This window comes from Gossypium raimondii, chromosome 6, assembly GCF_025698545.1.
Source record: "Gossypium raimondii isolate GPD5lz chromosome 6, ASM2569854v1, whole genome shotgun sequence".
NCBI classification, from domain to species: Eukaryota; Viridiplantae; Streptophyta; class Magnoliopsida; order Malvales; family Malvaceae; genus Gossypium; species Gossypium raimondii.
Window position 1 is genome coordinate 49125420 of NC_068570.1, and position 14927 is coordinate 49140346.

The 14927-nt window shown below is 36.9% G+C and overlaps 1 protein-coding gene across 1 annotated transcript; it reads right to left on the bottom strand.

The window, feature by feature from the left end:
• Positions 1–948: 948 nt before the first annotated feature.
• On the bottom strand, positions 949–2974 carry LOC105774741 (uncharacterized). The gene is made up of 2 exons (XM_012597301.2): positions 2343–2974; positions 949–2200 (listed from the first exon to the last, which is right to left on the bottom strand). The coding sequence occupies exon 2, from the start codon at positions 1637–1639 to the stop codon at positions 953–955; it is 687 nt and encodes a 228-aa protein (XP_012452755.1). The 5' UTR covers positions 1640–2200; positions 2343–2974; the 3' UTR covers positions 949–952.
• Between the last annotated feature and the right edge of the window lie 11953 nt (positions 2975–14927).

Below are 14927 nucleotides of genomic sequence, written 5' to 3' on the forward strand. Positions count from 1 at the left end.
GTTCATGTTTTCAATAACACCTTTAGAGCAAGAAAAATAGACAGGGCATAACTTGGTAAGGCTTGAAGAATAGATTTAATGAGAACATCTGTACCTCCATACGAAAGGAGACGTTTTGACCAGCCGTTAATTCTAGAGGAAAGACGATTAAGAATGTCTTTAAAAGGTAAAGATCTCCTTTTCCCGATATGCAACGGTAAGCCAAGATAATTATCTAACTTCTCAACCACCGTCATTAGGAGCATATTGCTAATAAGCTCACGTTGAATAGTAGGGGTGTTCGGGCTGAAATAAACCATAGATTTTTCTAAATTAATTTTTCTTCGGGACATTTTCTCAAAATCATATAAAATATTCATAAAAGCTTCAACTTCCTCTTTTTTATTTCTAATAAAGAGGAGAGCGTCATCGGTAAAAATCAAATGATTAATATTCGGCTCATTCATACTAGTTATAACACCCCTTATAATCCCACTATCTTGAGCAGAGAGAAGCATTTGTGAAAATGCCTCCATGCAAAAAAGGAAGAGATAAGGGGAGAGAGGGTCCCCTTGTCGAAGGCCTCTCTCTGAAATAATCGGATCCGAAAGGCAACCATTACACTTTATCACATACTTAACCGAACACACATAATTTATAATTAAATTAATACACACCATGTCAAAATTTATCTTTCTCATCACATCTTCAAGAAAATTCTACTTTACCCGATCATACGCCTTGCTCATGTCGAGCTTCACCACAAGGCCCTTGTTCGGACCATTTTTTGAACTCTGTAAGTAATGTATCAATTCGTGCACAATAAGGATATTATCATAAATCATTCTGCCAGGAACAAAGGCACTTTGATTTTGGCTAATACACATAGGTAAGATTCCTTTTAAACGGTTTGCCATAGTCTTAGCAATGATCTTGTTGAAAACTCTGCACAAACTAATCGGACAAAAATTAGTCATATCCGTTGGTTCATTATTTTTGGAATAAGAACAATTATCGTTTCATTTATGCTGGACATATCAACCACAGCGTTTAAGAAATCATGACAACAGGAGGGAATATCCTTACCCACGACCTCCCAATTTTCTTTGAAGAAAATTCCAGGGAGGCCATCACTACCTGGAGCCTTTCTCGGGTTTATCTGGTTGAAAGCTCTAAGGATTTCCTCATCAGTGAAGCTTTTCGTAAGGTTCTTGTTCATCTCCTCGTTAACACACTTTGGAATGCAACTCATATCCATATTATTGACAATATTCGTGCTTGTCTGAAACAGATCAATGAAATAGTCCCTAGCCACACGACACTTGTCTCGGTTATTGTACACCCAGCCCCCACTGCTATCTTTCAGTCTATCAATATCATTCTTTTTCCTCCTACTCGTAGCCCTCATATGGAAAAATTTAGTGTTCCTGTCACTCTCTTTTAACCAGCCGATTCTAGATCTTTGCGCCCAGTAAATCTCATCTTCCTCATAAAGCTTCTTCAATTTAAGACGGGTCTCCTTAATACTGTTGAGGTTGGCTTGCGCATTCGGCGCATCAATGATGTCATCAAGCTTCTTCGACAACTTATTGATTTGATGTTTTCTCTTATTATATTTATTAAACTGCCAAGGCCCCAAAGAATCACGGACACAATTCATCTTCTTCACAATGCTATCACTGCAGTTGCACCATCTGTCTTTTATGATTTTCTTGGCTTTCTCATCCCTCGCCCAGCAAGCTTCAAATCTTAAAAAGAGCCTCGGATCGACCTTCCTTCAGCTTTTTACCTAAAGTATCTAGCATAACCGCCTTATGGTCTGAACTAGTTTGGCAGATAACATTGGTATCAATATACGGATAAGCGCTACAAGCCATAGAGGAAAGAACGAACCGGTCCAGTCTTTCTTTTACCATGGCGTCCCCATCTCTATTGTTAATCCAAGCGAACCAGCCCCTTGAAGTTTTTATGTCCACCAAGGCCAGCTCCTCAAGAACATTTTTAAAGTCCTCCATAAAAACCCTCTGTTTTCTCCTCCCCCCTCTTCTCATCATCATCAAAAATTGTATTAAAGTCCCCTCCCACGATCCAGTCTTCCTTCACTGTTCTACCAATTCTTCTAAGCATATCCCAGGACAGATTCCTATGGTTCGGATCAGCTTGACCATAGAAGCCCGTAAATCGAACATAATTCTTGTAGTGGCCCATTTTTGCCCGGGGCCTAATAATACCACAACAAAAAATAATAAACTGTCCATTTACAATAAAAACCCAACAAACCCAAAACTTTTAAAAGCCCAAACTAAACATAACCCTAGTCCACAAACTTCAAAATTTTTTCAGCCAAAAGAAAGAAAAAAAACCCTAGCCGCATGCCTCCCACGCCTCTGCCGCTCCTGCTCGCACGCCTCTACCACCGCGCCAACCTCTGACACCACCTGCAAAAAGAAAGCAACAAAGCAGAAAACGACAAACAAGCATAATCCAAATCGCAAACAACAAAATAGAAGTTTAGGGGTTTTAAGAATCGGCTATAGCCATGAAATATCAATGTGTTGTCTTCTTCTTCTTTTTTTAAAAAAAAACTGATTGAATGCAAAAACAAAAGAAAAGATTTGATTGTTGTTGAAGGTGATATTTGTTTTTTTATGTTAGAAATCTATTGTATTTTATTTTATTTTTTTCTCATTTATTTTATTTTATCTACGAAATTAAAAGAGAAAGAGGAAGAAAATACCTGGGCGCCCCTCGGCCGTGTCGACGAAGACCTCTCCGTCGCTGAAATCGGCTCTAAAGGCGGGGTGAAGGGTCCTTCCTCTCGGCATTCGAGCTAAGAACGCTCGGCCTCCAAACGGGGTTTGAAACGGGCTGAAAAATCGCCCTCTGCGCAACGCCTGCCACCGGCCACGGCGGCGCCGCGGTGGTGGCCATGGCCGAAACCCCATGACCGGAGGAGAGAGGGGAGAGTGCTGAGAGGGTCTGCTGGTTTTGTTTTTTTTTAGGTGGGATGAGAATGAAATTTAAAAAAAAAAATTGAGTCTTTATAAACTCCCTAAACGGCGTCGTTTAGGGCTTGCCACCATGGCCCTAAAACGACGTCGTTTTGCCCTTGGATCCGCGCGTCGACCCGACCCACAAGGAGGATCCGCGCGTTTTCTGACCTGAGGGGCTATTTGCGTATACAGTCCCTCCGATTTTTCAATGTAGCGCGATCTGATCCTTTTTGGTCTTTTTGATTTGGGCCTCGAATTTTTCTTCCATTTCAATCTGATCCTTAGACCACATGCGGTCCCTTCGGTAAAATGCCGCGCTTTAGGACTGGGGAATATTTCCTTGAAGGTCCCTCGCGCTTTGAGGGCGTTTCATTTTAGTCCCGAATCACCCTCTTTTATTTATTTGCAATTTAAACCCCGGATTTTGGGCCCGATTTTAATTTCGTCCTATTTCATTTAATTAATTTGTTATTCTTTATTATTTCTTTTTTTTTAAATTATTATTAATTTATTTATTTGTTATTTTTTTAAAGAGCTCTTCTTTTTATTATTATGCATTTTAAGTTTTACATATATTATTTATTTTAAATGTTTCACTTAATATTTATTAAAAATTTTTATTTACATTATTTTTTTAAACTACCATATATATTATCCTTTAACTTTTTTAATTTTTTATCTTTTATTTTTAATAAAGAAAAGATACTGTTTTGTGTTTTATTTATTTATTTTATTTATTTATTTTAAACTATGTTAGTATTATTCATTCTTGGTTTCATATATGGTTTGTTTGGGGTATTTTGTCATTCATCTCAAATTGATTTCCTGAATTATTTGTCTTAGACTATTAACTATGTAAAATTGTTTCTATCATTTTGTTTCATTTATTTGGATTATTAATATTGATGTATTAAAATGATGCATGTGGTGTTGTTGGTTTATTTGTTTATTTGTATGTTTGTTTATTTGTTCAATTATTTCATTTCGTTTATTTGTTTATTAAAACATGATGGAGTACGTTATAATTTGATTCTTTGTTCTCATATTATTGCCACTCGTTGACGTGAGGTTCCATTCACAAATAAAACAAATGTACCTCATTCAAACATTGTGGTCGCTATTAAAAAAAGGAAAAGTTTTAAAACAAAGCAATATTTCGCATTTTGGAAATTTGGGAAATTGTACCCTAACTCACGGGGTCTCAATTTTCTCGCTAAATCTAAATAGCGAAATACCCTTCTAGTTCTCAAAATTTACAAAGCTTCGATGAGAATTAAAGACAAGCTCATTCTCAAGATTCCCCAAGCGCCGTGTCCTAACTTACGGGATGTGACACTTGTTATCTCGAGTCAAGAGGGTCTTTAATCTTCGTTTTAATTTAGTCAAGCAAATTCTTTTAAAACAAACGACATTAAATAAAAATGGATCGTACTTTAAATTTCCTTTCGAATTTTTAACTTTCGACATTAAGACGTTAATTAATCAACTAGGTACCAATTTTTGGGCGTTACAAGGGTGCTAACCCTTCCTCGTACGTAACTGACTCCCGAACCCATTTTTTTTACTTTCGTAGACCAAAAAGCGTTGTTTTAATAAATTAAATAGTTTATTAAAATAACAACTTTTCGAGGTGACTCAATCACACCTCATCAAAAAAGATTGGTGGCGACTCCCGTGTTCGTTTTTTCTTTCATTTTCAAAATCCAAGTCGACTCCGTTTTCACAAAAAAATGGTGTCAACAATTCTTATTTTCCATTTGCACAATCGAGTCAATATGAATATTAGAGTAACTTTGAATGATCACCTCAATCCCATCCCTCCACAGCATGGCCAAACCTCCACTTCGCTCGTTTGAATTTACCACCAGACAACCCGACATCCTACAAATATCACGAATACGATTGAAACTGTTAGTATTAATCTTAGTTTCACATAGGAATACCACATCTAGTTTGTTTGCAGCGAGAAGTTGCTTCAGTTCACGAACTGTCGAAGGGTTCCCAAGCCCTCGACAGTTCTAGCTAAACAACCTCATTACAACTGACGGGGCTGGTCGCCAGCCACTGCCTTACATGATGATATGTTGTCTAACAGTCTTCTACGAACACTTTTTGATGGGCTCTCATTCGTATTATCTCCATTTGTGACCCTTTGTCTTTTTCTTTTACATCTGAAACGGCGTAATCCCTTACGTGCCGATTTTGTGGTTCTTTTTTCCATCGGAGAGTTAGACATCGAATCTTCAACGTACTCTTTTCCCTTTCCTTTTTGTACACTTTTTTCCATCTTATTCCCTCGTATCCGATTTGCTTTCTTCATTAGTATCATTTGCTATACTTTGAGTTGATACTATCTCAATACCGTTTCTCCATATTCCTCTGTTTTGATTTGGATTCATAGGAGAGGCCCATAACCAGTTACCGTATTGGAGACCTAGGTTGTTGGAATCAGTGACTTCCTCTCTTTTCTTACACTTTTGTGTAGTGTGTCCAATGATCCCACAGTAATAGCAAAACACCGGTAATCTTTCAAATTTTATAGCACAGACCATTCCAACCCCATTCTTGCCCACTAACCTCACCACTCTTCGTAGTAGATTTGAAACATTTATCTTAACTTTTAATCTCATAACCTCGGTCCACCCTCCATTCCTATCTTTCCAGTCGATGGCCACCAATTCCCCTATAGCTTTTCCAACATCCATGGCAATTTGTCGCTCCATATATTCTAAAGGAATGTTATAAATTTGCAGCCAAAAAGAAGAAAAGTTGAACTCATAGGTTTCTAATTCTTTGTCCTTTACAAATGGGAACATGGCAAAAAGGCAATTGTCGAACAACCAGGACATCATATTAAGGATTCTATTTCTATCTTCCACGTATCCGAACTTGACCATAATCATTTCTTCGTTTAGAGCCACGAAATTTACTTCATATTTTGTAAGCCATAGAGATCTTAACACTTTATACATAGCCTCCCTATTTGGCTTTTCTATCGCCATTATTTTACCAACCGCCTAAGCTTCAAACCCTTGATAATTGGTTTTCATATTAGAACTTATGACCGTGATCGATTCTTCCTCCGAGAACTTCAAGTTTTCTAACAATGCAATGATATCGTCTACCATCATGGATTAAAACCCCTGAAAGAAAAACTCACCACCCTTCCACATGCCTACCTCCGCCCAATAGTAACCTATACACCAAGAAAAAACCAAGAGAAACCACAACCACCCACAAAGACCAAAAATACAAATAGTAACCAGTCACGAAAAACAAGAAATTTAGGATGCGGTGCTGTGCGTTTAGCTTACTTTTTGTCTCACGCTACAGTATCACTATAGTATCTAATCTCACCGCCACTACTGTTTTTCTACAAATTGCAGGTAAACGCACCGCCCATCCAAACTCACCTTTAGAGACCCACCACCTCCACAGTTTGATCGAAAAAATCACCAATGATAGAAAAAAAAAAAGAAACTAAGCAAACATGGGCAAAGGCCCCTGGGAACTCCAGAGAAAAACAGAACTGAAACGAAAGAAAAGTAAATAACGTTTGAAAAAAAAACGAACAAGATCAGTAAAAAGAAAGAAAGTAAAAAAAATATCCAATACAGAAGAACGAATAAAATAAGATAATATCTAAATAGCAGAACCCCTGGGAACAGGAAAGAAAGAAACTTATCAAAACCTGTTATGGATTTTATCATCCCCTCCGAGAAGAGGAGTCAGAAAAAAGAAAACAAAAACACTTAAAACAAAATGAGTTTGACGTATATTGATCAGAAAGATAACCATGCATTTGTCAAGAAACTTGGACAAGTCAAGAAAAATAGTTTTTTGGCCTTTAAACACTATGGACCCCACCGCAAAAACCCATGCACGTATTTTATAAAACACCACCAGATTTTTACCAAAATATTACAAAAAAATAAAAATAACCAAAATATTATACTTTTTTTATTTACAAAAATAATACTAAAAAACAAAAAACAGAAAAAAAGGTTGCAGCGATGTGACAATACCCTGGAGGAGGGTATCCCATGGGCGGCACCAAAGGTGCCTTTCCATAGGCTGACATAGATGGTGCCCCTCCATGGTGACCTTGCCCATATAATGGGCCATCCGGCTGGTGGGTGGGGGGAAGAGAAGGAGAGGGAAAGAAGAAGAAAGAAAGAAAGAAGAAGAAAGAAAAGGAAAGGAGAGGAAAGAAAGAAAAATAAGGAAAGAATAGGAAAAAGAAGAAGAAAAAGAAAGAAAAGGAAAGGAGAAGAGAAAAAATGAAAGAAGAAGAAGAGGAAGGAAGAAAAAGAAAGAAAAATGTAATTTTTTATTAATTTAATTTTTGTAATATTTGTGTGTAAAAATTTATGTTATGTACATTATCGTGTTTTATTATTTTATTTAGCATATATATTTTATGAAATTTATTTAGCATGAAAAATTTCATGGTATGTACATTGTACGTTGATTAGAATTTTTTTATGAAATTTATTTAGGATGTTGTAATTAGTTTTTTTTAGAAAAATAGCATTAAAATAAAATGATAAAAATATGTTCAAGAAAACATAAAATACAAAAAGAAAAAAACGGAAATTGTATATTCACCGAAAGTAATAAAATCTAAAAAATGGTATATTTAATAAATTTCAAACATAATGCCTGAAATAATGTAAAATTATAAAATTAGAATTTATGATATTTTTAAAATAATTAAATGCAGAGAAAAAATACTAACAAATGGCCAAAGTAAGAGTGTTTTACTAAAATTTTTAAAAATTCAGAAATAATTAATAAAAATATTTCAAACAAAATGTACTAAAATAATATAAAATAATAAAATATGAAAATAATATATTTTATTGAAAGTAATAAAATTCGGAAAATAATACGAGCAAAGGGCGAGAATAAGGGTTTTTTACACTAAATTAATTTAAAAAACTAAATTAATAAATTTCAAACATAATGCAATGAAATAAAGTAAAATTATAAAATTAGAAATTATGATATGTTTTAAAATAATAAAATACGGAGAAAAATACGAACAAATGGTCAAGTAAGAGTGTTTTACTAAATTTTTAAAATTCAGAAATAATTAATACAAATATTTCAAACAAAATGTCTTGAAATAATATAAAATAATAAAATACAAAATAATATATTTTTATTAAAGGTAATAAAATTCGGAAAATAATACGAGCAAAGGGCGGAATAAGAGTTTTTTACACTAAATTAATTTAAAAACACACTAAATTAATAAATTTCAAACATAATGCACTGAAATAATGTAAAATTATAAAATTAGAAATTATGATATTTTTTAAAGTAATAAAATGCGGAGAAAAAAATACGAACAAATGGCCGAAGTAAGAGTTTTTTACTAACTTTTTTTTCAACTTGCAGGCATCGCAATGGCTCCATTGATTCAACCCGGTAGGTACATATCTGATGCGGCTAATAAGGCGGTATGATTTATTATTTGTTAATCACGGGTTCTATTTATTTAAAAAGGATATACGTAATATATAGAAATAAATCATGTTATCGTAATATTTTTTCTGTAATTTAACACATCAGGACTCGTACCGAGAAATAAGGGGCCGTGTGAATGGTTTAAAGAAAGCTCCGGATGCACGATTGATGCCGTACTTGGAGCAAGCCGGATTTGGGTCAGCAGCATTGATCCAGACCTCCGACTTGCGCTATGATTTATTATCTGCGCTAGTGGAGCGCTGGCACCCGGAGACCCACACTTTTTATTTTTCGTGTGGGGAGTGCACGGTGACCTTGGAGGATGTTGCAATGCAGCTTGGGCTCCCAATTGACGGGAGTCCCGGAACGGGAGTATCTTCATTTATAGATCCTGCTGCACTTTGTTATCAGCTCCTAGGAGACTCGCCAGAGGACGATGAGTCAAATTTTACGGGCTTAAAATTTACATGGCTGAAAGCCAAATTTGGACAATTATCAGCGACTTCCACTTAAGGTGAGATGATGTGCGCTGCTCGAGCGTACATCATGCATATCCTAGGGGGAGTACTCATGCCCGATGCAAACAACAACAAGGTGCATTTGATGTACTTGCCTCTATTAGCTGATTTGTCCAGTGTTAGCTCGTATAGCTGGGGCTTTGCCGTTCTAGCAGTGTTGTATCGGGAGCTTTGTCGGACTACAAACCCGGATGTTTTAGACATGGGCGGATGCCTCACATTGCTGCAGTCCTGGGTGCTCTATCGGATGCCATTTTTGGCATCGGTTAGTCACCAACCGTATGTTTATTCACTGGTAAACAGGTGATAAAATATAACTTGCCATTTTTTGTAGTCATAATATATTGACTAATGTTACCAACCCTAAACCCTATATATATTTTTTTGTAGGAGGAGTATTCGTCCGGGTATCGGTAGGTCGCATATTGTCCCGATATATTGACTCATGATCGAACAGTATGCCCGGGAAGGGGTAAGCTGCTATTCTAATATTCATGGCATCTTACTGTCTATATCTTACTCACACGTTATGGCTAATTATAACCATGTTATTAATCATGCAGTTTATATGGATGCCATACCGTAGGCTGAAAATTACAGATGTGGTACCCTCGACTGCATACGTTCATTCCCACATATGGTGCACTAACGCACCAATTATAAATTTCAATGTAGTAGAGTGGTATCACGGAGATCGGGTGCTACGACAGTTTTACTGCATCCAACATATCCCAGATCCGCCATGCGAGGTGGGGGAAGTTCAAGGCATGAATAAGAGAGGAAAACCTCAGTTGGATTGGGGCATTAAGTACAAAAAATTTGTGGCGCTGTGGAACGATCGAATGCGTCGAACACCTCAGATGGTTATGGCTTCCGAATTGCAACCATCATTAGAGTACATACAATGGTACTATAGTTGCGGGAAGCCATATATACTTGGAGGCCAGTCGACTGTAGTCCCCCTGCACATGCAACAACCTGGGGGATCGTACCCAGCGGCCCCGATGGAAGCGGAGCCTATGCCATATTATGATCCGGAACCATAGCCCGAGTAGGAGCCCCAGCCAAAGCCCCAGCCAGAGCCCTAGCCAGATCCGGAACAATCACCTTCACATGTGGATTCACATAGCTATCATCCAGATTTGGCGGGCACTGACTATTTCTCGAGCTTCTCAGGGGGCGAATACGCTTACGACTTTGAACTCTTTGGATCCTACCCGCCTGGCCCGTATCCACAGCATCATGGGACTCCCTCCGCAGCATCAAGTTCGTCGATGCCGAACGAGGGACCTGCTCCAAATGATTTCTTCTCTATTTTTACTACACCCCACCTGCGCCAAATGATGATGTTGGTCATCGTGAACACCCAGAACGTGACCGTCGACCTCCGAATAGGTATACCCTTAGGACCACACCATCGAACCATCAATTTTAGGGGTTCATGGCACTTTTTTGTACATTAACAAGTTTGTACTTTTTGTATAAATTTAATTATTCTAATTTAATTATTCTAATTTTAGTTATGCTTACCACGAAACTTTTTTGTATAAATTTAGTTATTCTAATTTTGCATTATATTAAAGCTGAATTTATGGTTAAATGGCTCTATTTTCGATATAATTTTAATAATTCCAAACGCCATTTACTATTTTATAACTTAATTTGGATACAATTTAATCATAATCATAAGCTGAATAATTTTAATTATTTCTAATGAATTATACTTTTTATATCATTACACATATAAATTTTACAGCATTAGGTCAATTCCGACCCGATCCGGACGACTGTCCAACATGAAATTTTCGTCGAGGGCATTTATTCTGACTATGACCACTTAACCTCCATATTCCACAACGCTTACCGTCTGATTTCTCCCTAATGTCCATTTCATTATAGATTCTGCTTGATTGAGGATGACCTCTTGGATTCCTGAGTAGCCCTCTGTCTGGGAGAAGCTCTAAAGTCGTCGGAGGCACCTCCCACGTAGATAGGTCAGGCAGGACGGGGAACTCATTTTCCCAAACACACAATGTGCACTCGAGCGTGTACACATCATCGACATATTGTTCAACATCAATGTTGACTTTAGCACACGTTGCCATGACATGCGCACTTGGATAATGAAATGTTTCGAACCTCCTGCACTTGCACCGTCTGTTCTGGAGATCAACTCCATAGGGCTTAGTTGGTATACCAGGTCGACGACTGATGGTATCAGTAACTCGAAACATTTCCAGTCGTCGTGAATATATTTCTACATTCATTGACCTCGCCATCCGATGGTTTGCAACTATTGCATCCCTGACATGTTCGACAAACACGTGTCTCGCCTCCATCTGGTCGACTTGTTGCTGACTCATTCTTGGCATCAAGGTAGCCAGCCTGTAGAATGTAGCAGAAAAGACAAATGCAATTGGAAGATGACGTATTTTCAACAAGATAGCGTTGATGCCCTCGACTAAGTTTGTGGTCATTTGGCCATAATGAAAGCCCTCGTCAAAAATTTGAGCCCATTGCCACAACTCTATCCTGCCCAACCATTGTTGGAAAGATGTGTTTGTCTGCCCCTCCATGTCACTCTCAAGTCGGATCATTCTTTGGCGGAAAATATGTGGCTCTAACTCATACGCTGCATACGTATTAAGAAAAAATAAGTTCTAGTAACTCGATAACATAAAACATTACAACTTATATTGAAAATATAAGGTTATCATTTACCCATTGCCACGACTTGTCTCTTCTAGTCTGCATTCTTAAAATCTTTGTGGAAGTTAGCCGCAATGTGACGGATGCAGTAAACAGACCTCCATAGCACACCGGAACGCCTAATTGCTACAATTAAACCTTTCACTTTATTGAAGATGATGCAAATGTTATCGTTGCTAATAACATACCTCCGTAGGTTAGTGAGGAAGAAGTTCTCTTTATCTACGATGACAAATGCTATCAGAAGCACGTTTCTATTGCCGTTTTGAGCAACCGCAAGAAGTAGGATCTGTGTATATTTTCCATATAGCCAGGTCCCATCCACCTGTACAAATGGCTTGCAATGAGGAAATGCCCGCACACATGGATCAAACGTCCAGAACATCCAATGGATAGTCCCCGGTACGTACTCCCGCATAGTAGCTATCCATCCTTGTAGCTCGTTATACGACGAATCGTAATCCCCATACAGTTTCTTTATTGCCATCTGTTTAGCTATCCATGCGTTTCGATATGATACTCGATACTGGAATCGTGCTTGCATCTCGGTAATTAGTACTGAAACTTTAATGGTCGGCATGTCCTTCACCATTGGCATGATACACGTATAGATAGTTTTCGAATCAAGTTTTCCATGATCTTCTGTCATACGTGTTGATGTGCATGTATGAGGACCAACAAATTTTTGTATCTCCCACATCTGAGAACTTTTAATGAATGCAGCTCGTACTCGCTAATTGCAGCCTTCCGCTGCCTTTCAACACTCTCCAATATATATTGTCGGAGTAGACACTGCGACTTTATAATCCATTGATATGTTCATACTGTACCGTTTAATAGCAAATACGCACTCTTCTTTACAGCTGAATCTCTGGCCTATGAATAACTCATCATGATCAGAATTTACGACCAGCCCGTGAGGATGAACTATTTCAGGGTACTCCGGGAACTCAGCTACATACGCTGTGTCGGGGTCTATGAGCAACATGTGTGGCCCAAGATTATTGTGTATCAAAATACGTCGCATCTGGTCCCCGACCGAAGAAGCGTCAATGTTTCCATCGTTGTTGACATCTTTAGTGTCAATATCATCAGGTACATCGTCCACATCGGGATCACCGTCACTATCGACCTCTTCATCCCAATGATCGCTACCACCTTCTTCTTCACCACCAACCACATCAATATCGGGTGTAATATTCAGATCGATACCGATCCTACCCATAGTCGATTCACTATCAACGTATGATATTGGAGCCACCATCCACGGTTCTTGAGCTCCATGTTCTTCATCAGATGTATTGACATCTTCATTTTGCTCCATACCGGCTAACTCAGCAAATAAGTGAATCGATGCATTCTTGTCACTCTCATTCCCACAGTAAAGAGCGACCATTGTCTCCACGTCTTCATCGTCTACAAGTTCCATTTCGGTGAATTTGACCAGATTTTTTGAAACTGGAAACTTGTAGAAAATTTTTTATATCCTTCTTCCACAACGTCTAAGAATTTTTGCATTAATTCTTGCCTTCATTTCATCCAACGAGACATTTCTATTAAATCTCATTGCTATTTGTTGCCGACATTTAAATACACATCCAACACTTGTTGTCAAGATGACTCCATCGAAATAAACGCATACAAAAAACTTATTATCCATCTTCAATATTCAATCATCAAAACTAAAAAATCTCAAAAAAAAATCTCCAACAGTAAATAAATTACTTAAATAAAAAATTTAATGTTTCAATATGCAATTTTTCATCATTAAGCTCATACTTTTTCAGTTATCATTTTGTACATGAACAACGTTTAACCACTAACCTTAATAACTAACACAATAACAATAATAATAGTTTTATACTCAAAATAACACTAACTAACAATAATAATTAGGGTTTTACTAAAATAATAACTAACCATAATAATAATGCTAGTTTTTACTAACAATAATACTAAGTAACATCTAAACCCTAAAAACTAATAAATAATAATACTAACTAAAACTATCAATTTGAGTTTTATTAATCTTAATAACTAAACTAACAACAAAAATAATAAAAGTTATACAAAAAAAACATAACAACAAGATAATCAATTATTTTTAAAAAAATACCTTTTTTTTCTCTTCTATTTCTCTCTTTTTCCGACACCACCTCCTCTTTCTCTTCTTCTTCTTTTTATTTTTCTATGAAGCAGGTGGACAGATCCCGGTTTATAACAAAAGTGGTGCCGCCTATGGGAAAGGCACCTTGGGTGCCGCCTATGGGAAAGGCACCATCGGTGCCGCCTATGGGAAAGGCACCTCTGGTGCCGCCCATGGGATACCCTCCTCTAGGGTATTGTCACATCACTGCAGCCTTTTTTTCTGTTTTTTTGTATTATTTTCATAAATAAAAAAAGTATAATATTTTGGTTATTTTTTTTATTTTTTTGTAATATTTTGGTAAAAATCCCAAACACCACCATGCATTTCGATACCGAAAACAATTGAAAAAAACAGCAACAATTATCATGAAAAATCAAAGAAAATTAGAAGAAAAGGTCAAAATACCACCAATTTCTCGATATCTTAACTTTCTTGAAACATGGAATCCACAATCTGACTCTGACAAAACTTCCTTTACATCAATCCACATCCACCGTGCACCATTCAGTACAAAAAGAAACACCCCACATTTACACCAATACTCACAAACTGCCCAATTATTCAAAGAACAAAGGCAGACACGCGCGAATGAAAAAACAATATTCAATCCCAAGTTTAAATGCTTCTTTTGCAGCAAGAACGGGCACATGAAGGCTGACTATAAAGAGTGGAAGGAATACTTAGGCTATCAAAGGTAAAGTTATTAAACTCTTGATGGTAGAAGCTTATTTTGTGGAGGATTCAATAGACCACTAGGTCATTGATTTATGAGCCACAAATTATGTTTTTTTTGTTTCTCTATAGGAGTTTGAGAAGACGAAAGATCTTAGAGATAAGAGCTTATCATTACAGACCAGAAATGGTACAAGTGTGGCAACTGAAAAAAGGGAGATGTACATATTTATTTTAATAATTTTAGGAATATTATTTGAAAAGACGTTTTCTATGTACCAAGTTTCAAAAGAAACTTAATTTTCGTTGCATGTTTATATCAAGACGGCTTGATCATGACTTTTAATAATGGAATTGCAATATTTAGAAATCAAAATCATATACATAAAGGATAAATGTTAAATAATCTCTATTTTATCAAATCAAAGATGTACA